Below are 23,166 nucleotides of genomic sequence, written 5' to 3' on the forward strand. Positions count from 1 at the left end.
AGCATACTATTTAATTTAGTTTTATTGTATTATTAAATATAACGTCCGCCTATGACGGGGTCTCATCTTAGAAAACGCTAAAGACGCTACAAAAAACAAACTAATTTGTTTTCATTTGCGTTTTTTGCGAGACACGCCGAACGCTACACGCCTTTGGTGTGGCCACTCCTATATAATCCTGTTATTTTGTTTTAGTCGCTAAAGACACTTCACGCTAAAAACGCTTTCTGTGTGATCGTAACCGCTTCGATCGTAAACCGCTTATTTTTAAAAGACTTTTATTTTCGAAAAGATAACTTATACGTCGTACAAAATAAAAACCGTTGCGGGCTATCGATTAGGCTAATAAATGTGTGCAGTGCTACCACTACACAAATATAGCCCTTATGGGACGTTTTCAATGAGTTTTAAATTACCCACTCGCTATTGTGTTGGTAGCGCCGAGGAAGCGGTTGCAGCGGTGCCACGTTTATTTGACATTTGCCAGAGTTTTCTGAACGTTAGTTGAGAGTTGTCTCGTGTATCTTTTAAAACCTTCATTTATCGATCGAAAACTGTTGTTTTCAGAATATTTTGAGTAGTAGTTATTAGTTTTTTCTTTGAAAAATGCCTAAGCAGTTAAATAGTCGGTGCCAAGAATTAGTGTCATCTCTGATACAATATTTTGAGAAAGAAAGGGACAAAAACGGCTCGTTATATTATAATAAAGTATCTTAAAGTAGACCAGTGAAGTGATTTTTTTTTATTTTGAGAAACAAAACCTAATCTTCTATGGAAAATACTTATTAATTCTTGAAATATTTCAAAAAGTTGCCTATATATTTTATAATCATTTACCACCTCTTTATAATAGATAATATTTTGAATTGCCCGAAACCCAGACTGTTATGTTTTAAACATTTTGTTTAAAACAATGTTTTTAAGACACCGTTACTTGTTTTAAATATTTGTTTAAAACAGAGTATTAAATAGGTTTGGTGTGTAGATGTTTATTTCAATAAAAAATGAGAAAAAATCTTTCAAAATAAGAAAAAAAAACAACTATAATACAAAAGGAATAAAAAACAGAGTAATCAGCTCAACTTAATATTGTCTAAATAAACTATTAATTCTGTACTACTACTTGGAGGAGCACCATTAAGGTTTCTAAAATCAAATTAAGTTTTGTCCTTTGGCTTTATCATTACTCAACACGATATGGTTTAAAACAGAGTATAAAAATGTTTTAAACATATTTTCGACTTTGGATTTACAATGTTCTTTAAAACCATAAAAAATTGTTTTAAACAATAAAAAACATGTTTTGTTTAAAAATATCTTTTTTGAGCGCTGCTTGAAACTATTTAAAACTGTTAAGAATTTAAAGTTTATTTTAGAATTTTTAATAGATCTTATAGTAAAATTTCCAAAAATATTTCTCTTCCGATTACAATCTGGCAACAATGCTGTCTAAAATCAACGCACGTGCTCGATGACATGCAACGGTTTTTATTTTGTACGACGTTTAGATAAAATCATTAGATATGTTTCTGAGCATCTGAAATGGAATTATAAGGATTTCGTTAGGGTGTCCATTTTTTTATAACGAGAAATCGTCAGTAATGGCGATAATTTAAAAACTCAACTTTTTAACATATAACACGCGATAACTCAAGAACTATTTTAGATATTGAAACTTTTTGTTTTATTCTGAAGCCCGGATCTTTTACAAGATGTTTAAATAAGAAAAATTCGATAGGCTTGTTTTTGTTCCATTCAAAAATTTAAAAAAAACCATTTACTTTTAGTGCATTGCAATTTTCAGCAATCGTGTAACTTTTTTATTGATAAAGATTTTCACATACTGTTTGCGAAGAAAATATAGCAGAAATATTAAGAAAGCTTTTGAAAAAACTACAATCAATTATTTCTAATGCATTTCGAGATATCTATTTTTGAATTCTAATAACGCGACCACTGTCGAACACCAACTCAATTCCACTTATTTTTACCAAGAATGCAAGCGTTTCTAACGTGCACTTAAAAATTTTCAAGCTATAGGGAAAATTACAACGACTCGTTAATAACTAAACAAATAAAGTATCACGAGACGTAATTAAATCGTGAATGCATCGTCGACCGCGACGAATCTGCTATATCCCCTTCCACGTCTCTTAGCAATGTGTATAGTTTCTCGGTTTATTTCATACGTTTGGCAACGTTTTTACAGTTCTCTCTTTGTTCAGTACATTATAAACGCATTGTACTCTTCTTACACACGGAAATCTCGACCCAAAACTAACCTTTGTCAGCCCTTAGTATACAGCCTTACAATAATTCCTTTTGTTTTTTTTTATTTTCAAAATTATCTTAACAATGTTTTTCAGGATTATAGATGTATTCCACCATAAGAATATAAGTCATTATATTCTTGAAATCTACCAACCAACCAAATTTTAGATGCTCACACTGTCTTAGTTTCGAAAAGGAAAATTAGAACCTGCAACCCAAAAATAATCGGAAATATAGAAAAAAAACAAGCGCATGTGTGCGATGAATAATTTTGAGGCTCGTGCAGCAGCTAATAGCAGTTTCACACCAGACAATTTACTTGATAAATTAGTTTAATCAAACATCTTACTCAATGTAGTTAGAGATATAAAACGAGTACGTTTAAGTAAAAATTACTGAGACATTTTTTTCTTTAGACCTATTTTAATAATATTGACTTTTTAAAAATCAAACACGTTAACATAATTTTATGGTTTTAATTATCTGCTGATGATCCTAAAATGGTTAACGAAAGCGCGTCCAATGCAAAAGTCAAGTGTTTTGGTGTATTGTAGTGAAACAGTGTTTTCTTTTGCTGTTGATAACACCAAAGGTTCCAACTCTCAACTGTAAATGGTCGGTACGCGACCGCGAGAAAGAATGTCTATCATTTTAATTCAAAAGTAAACTGCATAGATAAAGGAAAAAAGTTTAGATTGGAAAGTGCCCATAAGGAAAATATAAATACTGTTGCGGATCCGTGTGGACTCGGGATAACCTAACTAACTAATATGTCCCTCACCCATATGACCTTAATATCGCATTAAAGAATAGACACCGTAATGATTCATTCGAACGTTCGAGAACAATCGAGTTCCACTGGAATGGGGTAGTACATACGAGAACATTCTAAACCTTCTCTATGCACCTAATGATCTAACGTCTAACGGATTATTCGAGAACTGTTTAGCTGTGGGTATATAAGCCGACGCCCGGTGCCTGAGGAGGACAGAAATAAATAGACGAGTAGAGTTGCCGCGCTAAATTCAAAATAAATTATTTCTAGATAAATAGTTTGGATATAGTTCTTTAAGTCTTTTAATCGTTATTGTTTGGTACTTAGTGTAAATAAATTGTGACTTTCTATCCACACGGAACCGAGGAAAAACGCATCAATACTATTTGGCGCTATTCTTAGAACGGTCGCTTTCCGGGATTTGTCGCCAAATATTATTTATTCAAATTTATTATTTTCTTTTAATTTTTTAATTAAAATACAGTGTGTTGCATATAAGAAACTTTATTTTATATAAGGACATGTATGAAATACCTATGAAACGTTGGAAACCGACGTTATGTCACGATCCACGATGGTTTTTGCACTTCACAGTTCACACAGCTTTTTAAGTTTTTAATGTCTCTTTTCACAATTATCACGGGTTTGAGTAAATAAATTTAAATTAAACTCACAAGATAGCAATAATTATTTTGAAAATGGACGCTTTAAATATTTTTCGGTATTTTTTCAATGAGGGCAGTTTAAATTTTGAAAGTTTTTATAATTTTTGAAGATTCTGACTTTGACAAGAGAAAATTATTTTTGTTCTTGTTTGCGGTTGTTCTTAGCAACCGCTATAGCAGCGCCAGATCCCGTACAAAGTATGCACCCCAAAATAATTATAAGTTTTAGCGGCAAGCCGAGCATTCCAATCTAAACTTGTTTCTTTTATCTATGGTAGACTGATTCGTGGACAGACGACATTCAAAAAGTGATCTAAAATGACGGACAACAGTCACTGACGGCCCAACTAACTCACACTGTTCTCGATAAGATGTTTGATCAAACTAATTTATCAAAACGAGTTGTCCGATGTAGACCAGCTATAAAGAGATGGTAATTTAATAAACGTTTTTTCTACCTGTGTGGTAGTGGTAGGATCGCTATTAGATTGGCCGGCACGATTGGGCGATCCGTTCTTACGACGGATGCCCCGATGGATCGTCCATTTCTGTCAAAAACGTCTCATTATAGAATTTTGTTTCTCAAACATTGCCTCGTACGTTCGATCGCTCGGTTTTGTTCTAGATTTAGTAATGTCCAGGCAACGAACAATTTTCGTGTATTTAAAAAGATATATTTATAACGATAATTTTAGAACTGCATCCCCATATACTTATAAACTTTAAACAGATTATCGCCTGTCCCAACTGCAATGTGTTGGAGCTGAAGCCGAGTTAGAGACAACTAGATAACCGGTCCATGTATATTTCACATAAGTTCGTCTGTTAGGCAGACACTGGCGCAATAGCGCAACTCCAAAATTCCGAATATCGATTAGCCCTTACTCTGAGGATTAGCCAATTGTCGAACGGGAGTGGAAAACGAAAGTCGTACGAAGTTGGACGAAGCCGTACGAATGAGCAGTTGGTGCTAGCGTCTAGTCTCTTATTGGTCTAGTTATCCGATCGATAATTCAAAATCCAGGCTTGCGCACTACGCTTAAGCCAGCCTAACTTAGCGCCTTATGCAAATTCCTTCAGAAGATTTATATACCCATTTCACCGGCTCGGCTTCACAGAATGCAGTTTGGAGTAGATATAGTTACTTTTTAAATATATGTGCATCCCCACCTACAAGTTTCCATCTATCTATTATCGATGGCATAACAAAGAGTTATTTTTGTGAAGATTTGAATCAGTCTGTGGAATGATTTAACAAAGTAAGGAACTTAAAAACCACTTTATCACCAAGGTACATTTTTTCTCAATAGTTTGTCTTTTGGCTCATCTCGATAGCTTTATTTTTATTGGAGGAGATATTCGCTGTTGAAGAAAACAGTAACGATTTACAGCAATTTTAGCATTAGGAGTCCATTTCACCAGTCCGAAATAGTAGTTTTTATATTTCTTACTTGGTAAGATCATTCCACAGGGTTTTTAGAACTTTCGCGAAAATAATATTTTGTTTTCCCCTCATATAATAGACAGATAGAGACTTTAATTTTTAATTTGAGTAGAGAAATAACATGGCTACAAATTGCTTAAAAAATCATCAGAATCGGCACTATAACAATCACTAGAACAACTTATACTGATCTTTTAAATTTAAATCACGAGTTATTCAGTATTTCAAATATTTGCATACTGCTACTAATAGAGTAGTAAAGTATTTATTTAAAGTCAGTAAATGTATTTCAGCTTAAAGTCTCTGCACAGATTAGGCATACTATATAGTTATATTATATACAGATAAAAATCTTATCCCTAATTCGTGGTACGAAAATTGTTTTTTATGACGATGTGCAAACGAGTAAAATTTCCTGTGCGCAAAAATAAACTCGCGTAAAATAACAATAAACAGCGTAATAGAGAGATATTGCTAAACCGAATAGCGTGCATGGACGTTAATAAGGCCAGGTGTTATTTCTTTTACGTAAGGTGGTATTAACTCTCTTCATTTATAGTTATCGGATCTGAAAGAATTCTGTTCGCGTCGCGTCCGCTATTTAAACTTAACCTAACTTTGAATTTAAAACTTTGAAATGTTTTGTTTACTAGGTATTTTAAAACTAAAGGGCTAAAGTGCTTATATCCAGTGCTTCATTGTTCAACGTCTGCCAGTGGGTTTAGGGCAGCAAGCAACAAATTCTCTTAGACGGGCTAAGTCGTCATCTGCTGTAAACGAAGAGCTGGAATCCATATTTTGGGCCATATTTATTTAATTAAAGCTAATCCCAGCTACTTAAATATCAAATTACCTAATAAAACTAAAGTAATAATCCAAACCTAAAGTGCTAAAAAAATCTCGCCGGCCGGCTGCGGTTGTCAAATACCCGCACATGCCCATTTAAGCAACTTTTAAACGTTATTTAGAAATAGCGCTTGGTGTAATTGATCCGCAAATTACGTCAGGCGGTAACGTTATTAGCGGGTGTTGCGTTAAAAATTGACTCGCGCATATCGTAACCATGATAAGGTACGCGTAAATACTGTATGACGCTATTCGGTTTTCCGATATCTCTCTAATAACTGTGCCGGTCAGGCGTTGTGCACAATTTTAGAGGCCATAAGTGGGCGTGCTATGTGCGCAAACTAGTAACCTAACTAGTACCCGATTCCGAAAATTGGAACCACGAAAACTATAAAGAAAAAACAAAGTTTATAATCTGTATGATCTGTGGTCTCTGTTTCTGTTGTTTTCATAATTAAACAAAAAACTCTATTTTGACAGTTGTCGTTTCGCCATATTAAAAAAAATAAAATAATTACATATATCCCTTTAAAATTTGAGAAATATTGTTACTACAATTGAGATATCTAGCCTTATCTGACTGCAATCCATATATAATAGCATATTTAATACAAATATTGTAAAAGTTTTCAAAAAAACTTTAACAATAACTGTGTAATTAGGCATACAGGTTGTTAATTTGTTTATTACTCGCGGCAAGAGCTTTATGGTTCAAATATGGCAACCTCGGCCCGCTTGTCGATAGACGACGCGACGGGACGAGTCGGCAGAAAACCCTATAAGTGTATGCGTTCTCAATAGGCAGTGTTGCCATTCTATTCCCCTATAAATAACTGACCAGTTAACAACCTGTATATGGTAAATATATATAAATGGTGGGAATTTCAGACGTTGCAGTAATTAAAACAGATAATCCCGATAATACTTACTACAATACCTTTTTAAATACACTGATGCTCTTAATCACAGTATACAATAGCCCTTAAAGATATATATAAACTATGACCCAACTTGACTTTGGGTAGAAGATAGTTGCCTCAAAATCATATATTAATTTTTACAGGCAACTATCAGTAACGACATATATTTTTTAGCTGACCAGATATAATTTAGTATTTTTAATTGTAATAAAAAGCCTTTTAGATCTTTTGAAATACACTGCATTACCTAGTCTCTCTTAAATCTTTACTAGACCAAATTATTTAATAATACATCATATACTGTGAATATATTTTGCAATGAACTAGAATAGAATATAAAATGTAACATACAGATTGATATCAATTTGTAATTTAGTTTAATTCAATATTTTCTTATACAATTATCTTAAAATACCTTCTTATAAACTTACACGTACACCAACTATTTAGATCACTGTATAAAGTATATATTAATCAAACAATTCTTCCAGTTCCTTGCAGTTTAATATATGTTTTGATTGCCTGGACATTTATTATACCTTATTAATACAAAACGAACATACATTCTTTTTAAATAAAACATTTAGCAATAGGCACATTAAACTAACGAATTAAAATCAAATAAATTAATATTTTCTCTCGACTTAATAAGCTTGCCAGTTGTAAGATATGTCAGACTGTTAATCAAAAATTTATCAGTTTAAATGTTTAAAAAAAAAACTTGCACTAAACAAACTTATTCAAAATCAAAGTTACTCTACCTAGCAGCCTTGTAGCCCATGCTAAATTCTCAAACCATGCACTATGTTTAATAAAATTGACTTATCAAATAAAAAAAATATATGACAATCTCTAGTTGTATAAGGTAAATTATTACAATGATTATTTTTTTTAATTAATAAAATAGTATTTATTGGTACTTCTATAGTAATTATCACTTAACCAATACTAATAAAAATAATTTCTGTTGTACTCCTATAATCATATAATCCCCTATTAAACCTATATATATATCTCCTACAAACCAATAGTTACGATTTAAAAATTCTCACTACTTATTTCAGGTGCAAATATATTGTAAATGGTGCAAATTTTATAGAAAAATATACCGTATGATCGAAAATAAAAGGCGCCAAAGTACCGGATTGGTCTCTAATGACATTTAGTAAAAAAATGACATAACAACTTATCAAAAACTACTAGTCTAAGAGCTAGCAACGTTTTTGAGAATGTATTTTAAGACGTCTGGCTCTTTGATATATCTTTTACTATGCTCTCTGGAACAGTATGCGGCCCGTCTGGCTGCCGATACCCGTTGCGTTCACTACTGCGCATCGGAAGAAGATCCTATTTTTTTATTAATTTAGTCCTATAAATTCTAGTATTGAATATAAATCAAACATGTCTCCATAGCGCAGTGCGTAGAGTTTCCGACCACGAACCGATGATTCAGAGTTCGAATCCGGATCAGGGCAAATACTTTTTTACTTTATTTTCGTTAATATTCTGATAGTAAACTATTAAATAAATCTGGTGATTAAAAAAAAATCAAATATTAAATACTTTACTATCAGAATATAAACAAAAATAAAATAAAAAAGTCTTTGTCCTGACCCGGATTCGAACTCTGAATCATCGGTTCGTGATCGGAAACTCTACGCACTGTGCTATGGAGACATGTTCGATTTATATTCAATACTAGAATTTAAAGGACTAATAAAAATATAGGATCTTCTTTCAATGCGCAGTAGGGAACGCAACGTTTACCGGCAGCCAGACGGGCCGCATGCTGTTCTAGAGAGCATAGTAAAAGATATATCAAAGAGCTAGACGTCTTAAAATACTTGTTTTTCCGACGTTGCTAGCTCTCGTACTATACACTGTAATATAGAAGTCACGGAATAAAATGAATAAAAAGTATATACCTAGAGTAGACTCAGTAATTTGGTAGTTTTATTTTACATTGAGTGAATGTGAATGTTATTACTTATTAAAATTGTTAAAAATGTATTTTTAATAAAATTAAATAAGGTAATATAATTATTTAATAACAAAAACACAGATACGCCACTGAAGTAACATTTTAAGAGAAAGTCAAATGTCAAATTGACATATCAAATGCCAAAATGTAAGAATAAAAACAAAATTAGTTTATTCCAAATTAATTTTATAATGGGCTCTTTCAAAAAAAATAAAATACCCAATTCAAAGACAAAATCTGAAATAGAAGACTATTTTCAGTATATTTATCCAAAAATAATAATTCCATGACATCGAATAATTCTTTTATAGGCCCCCAAAATTGCTTTAATTTGGAATAATTTTAAAGTGCCGATTGATGACGTATGAAAAATACGCCCAATCACACTGCAGAACCGTGCGCGTACGCCAGCCAACAACCAGCAACATTGCGATTTGATTTGACGTGCATGTTGAATAATAAATTTGAGGTTAAATTTTTTGTTTACTCCGTTTGTGAAAGCTTGTAATCGAATTTTAAGTTTTAAATTGTAATTTTTTGATAATTTGTTCGTTTTTTTTTTGATATCATAGTCGTACCAGAACCTGGATTCGAAAAGGCATCATCTGATCAGCCTTACGCAGGTTAGCATGGTGGCCCGGCCGTGTTGCCGCTTTTCAACATACCAGGTGTGACGTATTAAAAATAAAGTGCGGATTTTTATTCTGGGCTTTTTTGTTTTTATTTATTTTCTTAAGAACGACTTCCAAAATATAGTGAAAGAGCCCATTGATTGGTTTAATAAGAAAGTTATTCCATTATTTTTCAAGTTTTTTGACGCTCCACAACTTTCATTTGAACTTTTTTCTATTTCTTACCGTTTCTCCGAAATTTCGCAAAAATAATTTTACTTATTTATTTCATCCCTTCTCGGGGGTGAATTTAAAAAACCTTTCACTATTTGTTTTAGATTTTTCAAAGTAACTTAAATATCAAAAATTCAAGTTTTTACCAAAACTTCACATTTAAAGGCCTATTTTCTTGGACTAAAACCTCCAGTAGAAATTTTAGGATTCGAAAAGGCATCATCTGATAGCCTTACGCAGGTTAGCATGGTGGCCCGGCGGTGTTGCCCCTTTTCAACATGCCAGGTGTGACGTATTAAAAATAAAGTGCGGATTTTTATTCTGGGCTTTTTTGTTTTTATTTATTTTCTTAAGAACGACTTCCAAAATATAGTGAAAGAGCCCATTGATTGGTTTAATAAGAAAGTTATTCCATTATTTTTCAAGTTTTTTTGACGCTCCACAACTTTCATTTGAACTTTTTTTCTATTTCTTACCGTTTCTCCGAAATTTCGCAAAAATAATTTTACTTATTTATTTCATCCCTTCTCGGGGGTGAATTTAAAAAAACCTTTCACTATTTGTTTTTAGATTTTTCAAAGTAACTTAAATATCAAAAATTCAAGTTTTTACCAAAACTTCACATTTAAAGGCCTATTTTCTTGGACTAAAACCTCCAGTAGAAATTTTAGGATTCGAAAAGGCATCATCTGATAGCCTTACGCAGGTTAGCATGGTGGCCCGGCGGTGTTGCCCCTTTTCAACATGCCAGGTGTGACGTATTAAAAATAAAGTGCGGATTTTTATTCTGGGCTTTTTTGTTTTTATTTATTTTCTTAAGAACGACTTCCAAAATATAGTGAAAGAGCCCATTGATTGGTTTAATAAGAAAGTTATTCCATTATTTTTCAAGTTTTTTTGACGCTCCACAACTTTCATTTGAACTTTTTTTCTATTTCTTACCGTTTCTCCGAAATTTCGCAAAAATAATTTTACTTATTTATTTCATCCCTTCGGGGTGAATTTAAAAAAACCTTTCACTATTTGTTTTTAGATTTTTCAAAGTAACTTAAATATCAAAAATTCAAGTTTTTACCAAAACTTCACATTTAAAGGCCTATTTTCTTGGACTAAAACCTCCAGTAGAAATTTTAGGATTCGAAAAGGCATCATCTGATAGCCTTACGCAGGTTAGCATGGTGGCCCGGCGGTGTTGCCCCTTTTCAACATGCCAGGTGTGACGTATTAAAATAAAGTGCGGATTTTTATTCTGGGCTTTTTGTTTTATTTATTTTCTTAAGAACGACTTCCAAAATATAGTGAAAGAGCCCATTGATTGGTTTAATAAGAAAGTTATTCCATTATTTTTCAAGTTTTTTGACGCTCCACAACTTTCATTTGAACTTTTTTCTATTTCTTACCGTTTCTCCGAAATTTCGCAAAATAATTTTACTTATTTATTTCATCCCTTCTCGGGGGTGAATTTAAAAAACCTTTCACTATTTGTTTTTAGATTTTCAAAGTAACTTAAATATCAAAATTCAAGTTTTACCAAAACTTCACATTTAAAGGCCTATTTTCTTGGACTAAAACCTCCAGTAGAAATTTTAGGATTCGAAAAGGCATCATCTGATAGCCTTACGCAGGTTAGCATGGTGGCCCGGCGGTGTTGCCCCTTTTCAACATGCCAGGTGTGACGTATTAAAAATAAAGTGCGGATTTTTATTCTGGGCTTTTTTGTTTTATTTATTTTCTTAAGAACGACTTCCAAAATATAGTGAAAGAGCCCATTGATTGGTTTAATAAGAAAGTTATTCCATTATTTTTTCAAGTTTTTTGACGCTCCACAACTTTCATTTGAACTTTTTTTCTATTTCTTACCGTTTCTCCGAAATTTCGCAAAAATAATTTTACTTATTTATTTCATCCCTTCTCGGGGGTGAATTTAAAAAACCTTTCACTATTTGTTTTTAGATTTTTCAAAGTAACTTAAATATCAAAATTCAAGTTTTACCAAACTTCACATTTAAAGGCCTATTTTCTTGGACTAAAACCTCCAGTAGAAATTTTAGGATTCGAAAAGGCATCATCTGATAGCCTTACGCAGGTTAGCATGGTGGCCCGGCGGTGTTGCCCTTTCAACATGCCAGGTGTGACGTATTAAAAATAAAGTGCGGATTTTTATTCTGGGCTTTTTGTTTTTATTTATTTTCTTAAGAACGACTTCCAAAATATAGTGAAAGAGCCCATTGATTGGTTTAATAAGAAAGTTATTCCATTATTTTTCAAGTTTTTTTTGACGCTCCACAACTTTCATTTGAACTTTTTTCTATTTCTTACCGTTTCTCCGAAATTTCGCAAAAATAATTTTACTTATTTATTTCATCCCTTCTCGGGGTGAATTTAAAAAACCTTTCACTATTTGTTTTAGATTTTTCAAAGTAACTTAAATATCAAAAATTCAAGTTTTTACCAAAACTTCACATTTAAAGGCCTATTTTCTTGGACTAAAACCTCCAGTAGAAATTTTAGGATTCGAAAAGGCATCATCTGATAGCCTTACGCAGGTTAGCATGGTGGCCCGGCGGTGTTGCCCCTTTCAACATGCCAGGTGTGACGTATTAAAAATAAAGTGCGGATTTTTATTCTGGGCTTTTTGTTTTTATTTATTTTCTTAAGAACGACTTCCAAAATATAGTGAAAGAGCCCATTGATTGGTTTAATAAGAAAGTTATTCCATTATTTTTCAAGTTTTTTTGACGCTCCACAACTTTCATTTGAACTTTTTTCTATTTCTTACCGTTTCTCCGAAATTTCGCAAAAATAATTTTACTTATTTATTTCATCCCTTCTCGGGGGTGAATTTAAAAAACCTTTCACTATTTGTTTTTAGATTTTTCAAAGTAACTTAAATATCAAAAATTCAAGTTTTTACCAAAACTTCACATTTAAAGGCCTATTTTCTTGGACTAAAACCTCCAGTAGAAATTTTAGGATTCGAAAAGGCATCATCTGATAGCCTTACGCAGGTTAGCATGGTGGCCCGGCGGTGTTGCCGCTTTTCAACATGCCAGGTGTGACGTATTAAAAATAAAGTGCGGATTTTTATTCTGGGCTTTTTTGTTTTTATTTATTTTCTTAAGAACGACTTCCAAAATATAGTGAAAGAGCCCATTGATTGGTTTAATAAGAAAGTTATTCCATTATTTTTCAAGTTTTTTTGACGCTCCACAACTTTCATTTGAACTTTTTTTCTATTTCTTACCGTTTCTCCGAAATTTCGCAAAATAATTTTACTTATTTATTTCATCCCTTCTCGGGGGTGAATTTAAAAAACCTTTCACTATTTGTTTTTAGATTTTTCAAAGTAACTTAAATATCAAAATTCAAGTTTTTACCAAAACTTCACATTTAAAGGCCTATTTTCTTGGACTAAAACCTCCAGTAGAAATTTTAGGATTCGAAAAAGCATCATCTGATAGCCTTACGCAGGTTAGCATGGTGGCCCGGCGGTGTTGCCCTTTTCAACATGCCAGGTGTGACGTATTAAAAAATAAAGTGCGGATTTTTATTCTGGGCTTTTTGTTTTTATTTATTTTCTTAAGAACGACTTCCAAAATATAGTGAAAGAGCCCATTGATTGGTTTAATAAGAAAGTTATTCCATTATTTTTCAAGTTTTTTGACGCTCCACAACTTTCATTTGAACTTTTTTCTATTTCTTACCGTTTCTCCGAAATTTCGCAAAAATAATTTTACTTATTTATTTCATCCCTTCTCGGGGTGAATTTAAAAACCTTTCACTATTTGTTTTAGATTTTTCAAAGTAACTTAAATATAAAAATTCAAGTTTTTACCAAAACTTCACATTTAAAGGCCTATTTTCTTGGACTAAAACCTCCAGTAGAAATTTTAGGATTCGAAAAGGCATCATCTGATAGCCTTACGCAGGTTAGCATGGTGGCCCGGCGGTGTTGCCCCTTTTCAACATGCCAGGTGTGACGTATTAAAAATAAAGTGCCGATTTTTATTCTGGGCATTTTTGTTTTTATTTATTTTCTAAAGAACGACTTCAAGTTTTTCGAAAGCGAGATAGCAGAAAATTAATGCTTTATTCAATTATGCGAATTCCAAAATATAGTGAAAGAGCCCATTGATTGGTTTAATAAGAAAGTTATTCCATTATTTTTCAAGTTTTTTTGACGCTCCACAACTTTCATTTGAACTTTTTTTCTATTTCTTACCGTTTCTCCGAAATTTCGCAAAAATAATTTTACTTATTTATTTCATCCCTTCTCGGGGCTGAATTTAAAAAAAACCTTTCACTATTTGTTTTTAGATCTTCCAAAGTAACTTAAATATCAAAAATTCAAGTTTTTACCAAAACTTCACATTTAAAGGCCTATTTTCTTGGACTAAAACTTCCAGTAGAAATTATACTTTGAAGATAACGTATGATTGAAAAAAAACGGTGTTAAATAGCCTTAGAAAATTTCAATTATAAAATGACCGTTTGATGGTTATTTCTAAGATAATTCGACGCCGCACAGTGGGCCAGGAAGTAACTAGGAGTTTGACTAATTCAATTTCTTTTTGTATGTCAACAACTTTTATCTAAATATGTATTAAAAAATGAATAAATACAATTTTTACGAACATCGGACTTTAATAAACTATAATTGTTGCTATACAGGGTACTCCCTAAATACCCTATGCAGGGTATAACTTTATTAACAAAATGAAAGGCGCGAATCCTCACTTAATTTTAAAATGAAGATGTAGGATAACATTTTTTCAATTTCTCTTCTGTTTTGGTATACAGAGTGTCAATGATAACTAATTAAATGGATTTGTATATAATCAGAGAATATGTAACAGAGAGTTTTTTTCTTGAAGATGAGGCAAGGTGCTAAAAAGTTAAGAGGCAATAAATTTCACGGCTAACCGAAAAGGCCAACCACAAAGTTAACTTATTTTTAATAAATAGATCCAGCTATTCAGAATCACTGCTACTGTCATTATTGTCGTTGAAAGATGATGGATGTGGATCAAATGATTTTAGTAAATTTAGAGCTTCGGGAACAAGCTTTTTCTTTTGGATAACTTAAGTTTTCTTAAACTTGTAATTAGTGGATTAGAAGAAATTAATAAATTATGAAATACATCTGTATTAGTCTCGATTCTGCTCATTTTTCTTGAATGACATTCCCTGTATCGTCTGTACTCCTTATTTCGAGCTTCTTGAGCTTCCTCCGATAATTGTCCGATGGGTACAGGAGACGATTTTATGATATCTCCCCCATGAATAAGAATTTTATGTATAGTGACAGGCATTTTGTACCACGGATAAAGAAATACAAATTGCTTGCCAGTTTCTAAGGCGTATGATTTAAAATTATTAATGTCAATGCTGAATCCGCTGGTAATAACTTGTAGGATCACAAAGAATCGATATATTAAATTTTGATCCAAACCTGTTATTTCGGCAGATATTGTATAATTTTGGAAAAATTTGCGCGCGGTATTACCGTCATTACTTGTACCAACACCTTGTTTCACTACATCTACAATTATGCCTAAACGATTTCTAAACTCTTTTTGAATTCTTTGCTTTTCGTTTTGGGTTCGGTTACTCGGTTTGAATTATTTAAAAATTATTTTTTTAAAATGGAGCAGCTGGGAGCAAGATTTTGTTTTGCAGAAAACATTATAAGATGTTTCTTAAATACACGGTAGTAACGGTAGCCCTAAAGGATGCTAAAATTTTAACATATTGCTTAATAAAGTTAAAAAAACCTTTATTTGGCAATTTTTTTTTGGTGTTACTTAAAATGTAGGATTTCTTTAGGATAGTTGTGTTTCAGAGTAACCTTATCAGCATAAAATTAATATGAAAACTTACCTTCCCTGGTTTCTTGCATGTTTACTTTCGTAAAAAAACAATTTCTTTGAAAAACAGCTCCAGTTTTAACAGGCAAAATTCTATAAATTGAACAACACAAAATGACGCGTCAACAAACTTAACAAAATTATTGTTGATACTCGCACCATTACAACGGAGCGAGTTCATTTGATTGTTTTCTGATGCTTCATGGTATACTTAATCAGTCTGCGATAAGAAAGAAAAAAATTCGACGAAATAAGTTCTGGGTCCATTTCAATCGCTAAGGCTATCTCTGGCCCACTGTGCGCCGTTTTTTTCCGATCTTGGTTTGAAGATATTCACAATGTAATTTTACAAATAAAATGTTGATGATTGTAATTTCTGAGGTAATTCGACGCCGTTTTTTTTTCGATCTTGGTAGATTTATGCGTCTGGAAACATTTTACTTTAGTATATTAAATATGTATTAATTTTTGATAAGTTTTTATATAATTTTTTTTTAATTTAATGATGTCTAGGGTTTGACCAAACAAAAATATTATACTCTTGTGACACCGTTTTTTTCTCGATCGCATGGTATCCCAACTGGACAATGTAATAAAAAAAGTTATTAAGTGTGTAAAATGTACGCGATAAAAATATAATTGGGACGTTCTCTTTATGATCAAAATGTTTTCAATAATTCGACAGTTGTTTTTTTGAAAAAATTATATTTCAGAAATATATCTGTCAGGACGGAGTAACATTTCTAAGGTCAACATTTTTGGCCTAAAAACAGTGGTTGTATCATATGTTAAGTACTTAACCCAGTCAGTGTAAAAATACTAATATAAGTGAGTATAAAAAAAATTAACTGACCTTTTCATCATGGTCGGATTCTTCATTCGATCCTTGATCCGACCCTGCCTCTTCCACTTCATCTTCTTTGGGCGTGTTCAATTTACGGGCTTGTTTGTCCATTAAACTCGTTCGCGACCTAGTCTTCTTCCAACTGTAGTAATACTTCACCAAACTAGCTATACTCTTATCTGGTAACTAAAAATAACAAAAAAATTTCATCAAAATCGCACTTGTCAGTATGAAAATTACACAACAGTTTTTAGAAAAAATCAAGGTTATATACATTTTTTGATTTTTACTGATTTTTTTGTAAAATTGCTATTTTGTACAGAGTGTCCCACTAAGAATAGCTCTCGGCTGTATCTCGGGAAGTATTAGCTGTAGGGCCTACGGAGAAAAATATTTATAACTAAAGGGGCTATGAGAAATTGCTGGAAATTATTTTCAAGTTTGTAAAACGGCCGCTAGAGGGCGCAACTGCTATGGAAAATAAGAAAATAGAATTTTTACAGAATTTTGCCCAGATAATGGGTACTATAAATAATAGCTTTATAATCTTCAGTAAATTTTGGATTTTTTTTGTTAGAATCATTTCCCCCTATCTGCTAAAATAAAGTGGTGGGGGAAGGTTAGATCTATTTTTATTTAAATGTTAATAAATCCGGACTGGATGATCAGAATTCAATAAACGAGGGCTCGTTTAAAAGAGCGTTTCTTACTCTATACTATACCATAAAAATAATAATAATAAGGTTTTGAACGTAGACGCTAGGGGGCACTTTCTTTCAATTTAACAAACAGCGCGTTTTTTCAAAAAAATTAAATACGATGGTATATGTAATTTTAGCTGATAGTAAAGAGTAGTAAAAGCTTAAAAAGTCAGCGAAAACCGTATTTTGATATCTTCTTTCAAACCGAAGATATTAGCAAAATTATAATAAATACAAAAAATATATCCTTAATTACCTTATTTTTACAACACGGTATCAGTAGCCCTCTTGATTATACCCATTCTAACAAAAAAAATAAGATAGAAACAGTTAGTTTATTTAAAATCGACGAAATAATAGAATACCATAATACCAGATGTATTAATATCTAATAATTAAGATATTAATAACAGTGAAATAGAAACGATGATTCAGTGAAGTCATTTGTCAGTTTCTTTTGAGGTAATAGTATAAACGTCAAATTGTTATTAGATCAACATTTTGATAGTCTTAGCAGCGTATTTTATCTTTTAATTGCTTTTTCAATATGCCTTTATTATTTTAAGTAGTTGAAGTTGTTGACATTTTGAAAAAGCGCAAATAAAAAAAAGCAGAAATAAGTGCAAGTATTTTAAGGGGTGCTAAATCTCGATAAAAGTAACATATTTTCTCTTTATCGTTTTTCAAATAAGTCCAAAATAACGGAGTTATTTTACTTCGAAAATTTCCAAAAAAAAAAGATTTTTTGCTCAAATTTTCAGAACCACTGGATTTTTTCTGGATTTTCTTTCTTGTAAATTTAATCTAAGTACTACCTATGTTGCCTATATTATCAAGAAATTATTTTTTTTAAATAAATATAATTTCAAAAAAAATTTCGAAATTCCGAATTTTAAAAAAAAATTTCGCGATAAAAACCTCATAGAAACGGGGGTGGGGGTGGGGGGGGGGTGTGTGGGTTGAACTATACTACCTACTACACTACACTACACTATCTGCTGATGATGCTAACATGGTTAGCGAAACGCGCGTCCAGTGTAAAAGTAAAAGTGTTTTGGTGTATTGTGGTGATTTAGTGTTTTTATTTGGCTGTGTAACACCAAAGGTTCCAACCCTCAACTGTAATATACTACCAGTTAAAATACTTGTACATACTTATTTCTGGGACACCCTGTATAGTTGAATTTTGTTGAAGTCCTAAAAATCAAAACACGTTTCCATGGTAATATTATTTTTAGGGTTTCATTCTATGACAAATGGTTATTATTAATTTTGATTAACGTCATATTTTTGCTGTTTCAATATGTTAAAGAAGCTCAAAATTTATTTATTTTTTCAACAAAAAAATTAGAGTCGCTTTTGTGGCAGTTAATTTCTCTTTGAAAACAAGCCCCAAACTTGTCATTTTACAAATATTAGCATGTTAGCCTAGCATTTCATTTGCTATGTCATTTTAAGGTGTCATGAGGAGTGTCAACTATATTGATAACAATCAAAACATGCTTGCCGAAAACTTAAAAAAAACACTCAAAAAAACGTTAAAACCAAAAACAATCAGGGGCCCAATTCTGTAAACGAATTTCCTGTCTAGAGACTCATCAATCATATACAAATAGCATAGGCTAGACAGGAAATTTCTTGCTACAGAGCTTACAGAATCCGATTGCAGTTTCGATTTGTTGTTTTTTTTTATTAAAAAATCATGATTTAAATCAAGAATGTGGTTTAAATCAAGGATTTAAATTATTTTAACCCTGTGATATTAGATACCATATAATCGAAAAAAAAAAAAAAAAAAAAAAAAAAAAAAAAAAAGCGTCCAGTTGGCTTGGAAATGACAATTGATGACATTCCCCATGTAAATTTACCAAGCTATTTATGACGCCGTTTTTTTTTCGATTCTACGATAATTCAAATATAGTCAAAAGGAAATGTAACCTTACCATTTGTCGAATTCTGTGAAAGCTTTTACCGTGAAACTGAAAAGCTTGTTCGAACAGGACCTTATCTTCAACTGACCATTCATCGGGAAAGGGGGTAAAATTTGCTAAATCCAACACAGCCCTATCTAAGTCATGTTTATGCCAGAAAAGCATGCCCAGAGCTTGCTCACCGTTATAACCATATTTGTCTTTCGCTAGGACTATGTAATCTTCCACTAGAATAAACAGATTAATATATAATATGCATATTTTAATCAATAATAATGCATAGGAAAATCAATTAAAATTGGCGTGCACTTCATCCAAAAAATGTTTGATTAATGTACTTCACAATGTTGCCATGGCTACTTTATTACTTTGGCTTTCGACAAAACTTATCAAATAAAATTTGTAATTTTGTCACCAATTTTTTACTTCACTTTTAGACAATACGATATACCAATATTTTTATTATATCTATATTTATAACATTATACATAATTACTTTGTCTATGATTATTACATAAACAAATTCAAACTAAATAAAGTTATTAGCAAGTTTTGTGAATAAAATGTAGTTTTAAAGCAAATGTAGTTTTAAAAAATAAAAGCTGAAAAATGTAGTTCTAATTGGTTAACACTAGTCTTCGCTTATTGTGAGATTCTATGCAGTCAGTAAACTGATATTAAGCATCATAGCTGAAACATGCTGAAAGTACTTTCAATGAAAGCTGACATAACAATATCAATGTTTACCTCTCTAACACAGTTTAATGACAAAAGAGATTATGATCCTGTTGAAAATAATTGAGTAGCTACAAGACATGTTGCTGATTCCAACTATTTAGTGGACTTGGCATTTTATTGCAATAAAAATCGTAGATTTAATTTCAAATTTCTCAAAGAAAGCTCCGATTAAAATCAAAAATTACAAATATCAGATTTGCAAAGAAAAATCCGCATGAAAACTGGCAACATTTGCCATGAACTACCAACACAAATTCTTTTTTATCGGCCAACTCATTTACTTGATGCGACAGCATGCTTTGGCTTTTTTTAACCAGGAGATATGATTATAAAAAAAAGGAAATGCATGCTCTAAGATTCAAACGAATTCTTACTAGACATTTTATTTTTGCACGCCAACTTTTATTGATTTGTCTATACTTACATTTGGAATCTGGTATCGAGTCTGTTGGAGACCACACTAACAATGCCCTATCTGCTAGAAGTTCAGGTTTACGTTGAGACTCTGGCTGTAATTCCGGACATATTGCTTGATAATCCCTCCCCACTCGTATCTTATCAACTGGAACTACACATGAAAATAATCAGAAATATATACAAAGGTATTTTTCTGTAAGTTAATGATGCAGTTTGTTTCTTAACAAAGTTAGTTATAAATAAATGAAATATTGATACGTGGTTATAAACAAACGCTACCCACGTAGTAATGAGGTTAAATGGGCCACCCCCAAAATACCTCAAGCATGCTTTATACACCCTTCATGAATATATTCCCCAAAAAACCCTCTTAGAGTAGGATTTGAGTATACTTCATACTGTATTTTAGTTAATAATTCTAAAAACTGACCTGTGCTTTCATCTTCGCTTGTGGAGTCCGCTTGGACATGCCCGTTAGGACTGGGCCCCCTGCTTCTCCGTCCGTTCCTAACGTTTTCGTTATTTTTTTCGGCGAGTACCATGTCGCATGGATCTGTTAAAAGCTCTGCGGAATAGCCCAAAATAAAACTAAGTTCGAATTTTACCTAATTTATGAATCACCACTCGACAAATTTCTATGGACACCGCACTAGGGATAAATATGACAGGAGCCTAACAAAATGGACGATCGACTAAAGTTTACGTCATCGAACAACCGTAGTTTCTCGCGAGCTTTGAAAAATGCTCGAGAGAGGCGCTGACGGAATTTTCGTGGAAATTCGACGCCATTTGACAATTGACAGATTTCTACCACCCCCGCCATTATATTTCCGTTTCCGATTCCCACCATTTTAGAATATTGTCAAAGATTTTTTTATATTCTTGATAAATTGACAGATGTTTTTTTGGCGTGTTTTTAGAGTTCAAATCGATAGACATTTTGCATAATTTTACTCAGACTTGACGCAGCTAGGTTATTAACGATCTAAACATGGCAGCATCGAAATTTTTTACTCTGAATAAAACCATTTTTTAAAGACTTACATTTTTTATTACTTTATCATATATTTACAACTTTACATAACATAAATCATAGTTTTTTTGTTATAAATCTAAAGGTACAATCACACAAAATGCAAATACAATAGATATGGCACATTAAGTTTACTTCACATTTTTTTATAATTCTTAGTAAGTTTATTATATCAAAATGTACTTTAATTTTCTAATTTACAATAGATACGTACTGAGATTTAGGTACTAGAGAGAACAATAGTGACTAGAAAATTTATTTTAGAAATAGAAAAATCATTACAATTTTACAACCTTTCAAGAAAAACATACTAAACAGTCGTGTATGCAATAGACTAGACAGAAACAGTCTTAATATACAAAATAAATAACAAAAAATAAATAATTATAGTAGAGAATACAGATTGTGTCTCAAGAATTATACATATACAGCTATTAACAATGAAATTGACTATCTAAAAAGACGTTTTTTATATTTCTGGAAAAAATATTGTAGGAGAAAAAGATACATCGTTGTATAATAAGTAAATAATTAATATGAGTAATTAAATAACAAATCAATAAATAATGTGGGCGTTATTTTAAAAGAAAATTAATTTTTCACATTATGGCAAAGGTTTTTTGAATTTGTTATAATATGGCGAATGCGCCAAGATACATCACCGTTTAACATATAATTTTAAATTCTATATCTAAATAAATAAAAACAAATAATAATGAGATGACGAATTTAGAATTATATGTATTTGTATAAGGAGTGTTTAAATTGCTGATGCAAGTTCTTTATGTTTTATTATTACGTCTGGTACTGTAGCATGGGTGCAGCTAAATTTGGATGGTGTGTGGAGTTCATTCTCAGAGCCGATAGGCTTTTATTGTACCATTCATCTTCAGCACTCATACCTGAAATAAGAAAAATGGTCAGTCATTTAATAAAAAAATATTTGCACAGAGTGTCCCAAATATGAGCCTCATTACTGGGTTCTTAGAAATTATAGAAGAGATACAGAGTTGGTTAAAGTTGTGTGATTGGATGATGATCAAAATGCCACATTAAAAGTTTATAAATGCGGAATACTTTCAAAGATTCATAACCACAATTTGACTCGAAATACCAAGTGTGTATAACCAAACCAAATATGCTAACGAGCCACCCTCGTTCCATTTGAAAAAATTGAGATATAATTATAAATACGATTTGGGCATCTTTTAACCGGCCAGGACAGGACACGAAAAACATTAGACGATCAAATACCTATATTTTTCCAAGACTCCTTGATTAAAAATTAGTGTTTTTATCATATAACCATGGTACTCTAGATTGAAATTTAAAATTTAATTTTTTATTAAGCAATAAGAATCTCAAAAATTGACATATGATATGTCATTCTATTCAGAATGTCATTTTCTATCGAATAAAGTAAAAAAATATCGAGGGTGCCATTTAAAAATCAAAAGTTCTAGTTATTTCCGGTGAAACAGGAAGTGACCAAAAGCAATTGAATACATCAATCAATCCTAATTTATGTCGTATACTAACATACCAAATTTGGTTTTTTTTTATCTAAAAAAATAAAAAAGTTATAGGGGTGAGCCACTTTTGAGACAAAATACGATTTTGCAAAGAAAGTATTTATCTATAGGATTATATGCATATTTATAAACCATTACTAAATTGGACTTGAAAAAAATGCAACATTTTTAATTTCGCCCTGTATTTCAGGATCTAAGAAGACTAGGACAAATCTGTGTGTAGCATTTAGTTTTATAAGAACAGTAGCAAAACCGCATTTTTGTATTTCTGCTCATAAACGAGAAACTCACCAAAATATACAAAAATGGGACACCCTGTACATATTTCCCATTCAATTTATTTTTAATAATTTTTA

General features: G+C 31.7%; 2 protein-coding genes across 4 annotated transcripts in view; both read right to left on the reverse strand.

Moving 5' to 3' along the window:
• The window catches only part of LOC115888106 (REST corepressor), a 49,385-nt gene extending 28,453 nt beyond the window's left edge, over positions 1 to 20,932 (reverse strand). The window contains exons 1-6 of one of the 3 annotated variants that reach the window (XM_030907681.1): positions 20,867 to 20,927; positions 20,676 to 20,810; positions 20,253 to 20,396; positions 19,103 to 19,317; positions 16,468 to 16,644; positions 4,170 to 4,259 (exon numbers count right to left, since the gene is read on the reverse strand). In XM_030907681.1, the coding sequence (XP_030763541.1) occupies positions 4,170 to 4,259; positions 16,468 to 16,644; positions 19,103 to 19,317; positions 20,253 to 20,396; positions 20,676 to 20,787 (738 nt within the window). In that variant the 5' untranslated portion in view covers positions 20,788 to 20,810; positions 20,867 to 20,927. Of the gene's footprint in view, positions 1 to 4,169; positions 4,260 to 16,467; positions 16,645 to 19,102; positions 19,318 to 20,252; positions 20,397 to 20,675 lie in introns of all 3 variants that reach the window. The other 2 variants (XM_030907683.1, XM_030907682.1) reach the window with 2 other exon arrangements.
• A 926-nt stretch (positions 20,933 to 21,858) lies between these two features.
• Positions 21,859 to 23,166, reverse strand: part of LOC115888176 (homeobox protein prophet of Pit-1) — a 48,071-nt gene continuing 46,763 nt past the window's right edge. The window contains exon 7 of the mRNA XM_030907792.1: positions 21,859 to 22,180. Within this exon, the coding sequence (XP_030763652.1) occupies positions 22,074 to 22,180 (107 nt within the window). The 3' untranslated portion in view covers positions 21,859 to 22,073. The remainder of the gene's footprint in view (positions 22,181 to 23,166) is intronic.

This window comes from Sitophilus oryzae, unplaced genomic scaffold (genome assembly GCF_002938485.1).
Source record: "Sitophilus oryzae breed Bouriz unplaced genomic scaffold, Soryzae_2.0 scaffold_684_pilon_pilon, whole genome shotgun sequence".
Classification (NCBI taxonomy): Eukaryota; Metazoa; Arthropoda; class Insecta; order Coleoptera; family Curculionidae; genus Sitophilus; species Sitophilus oryzae.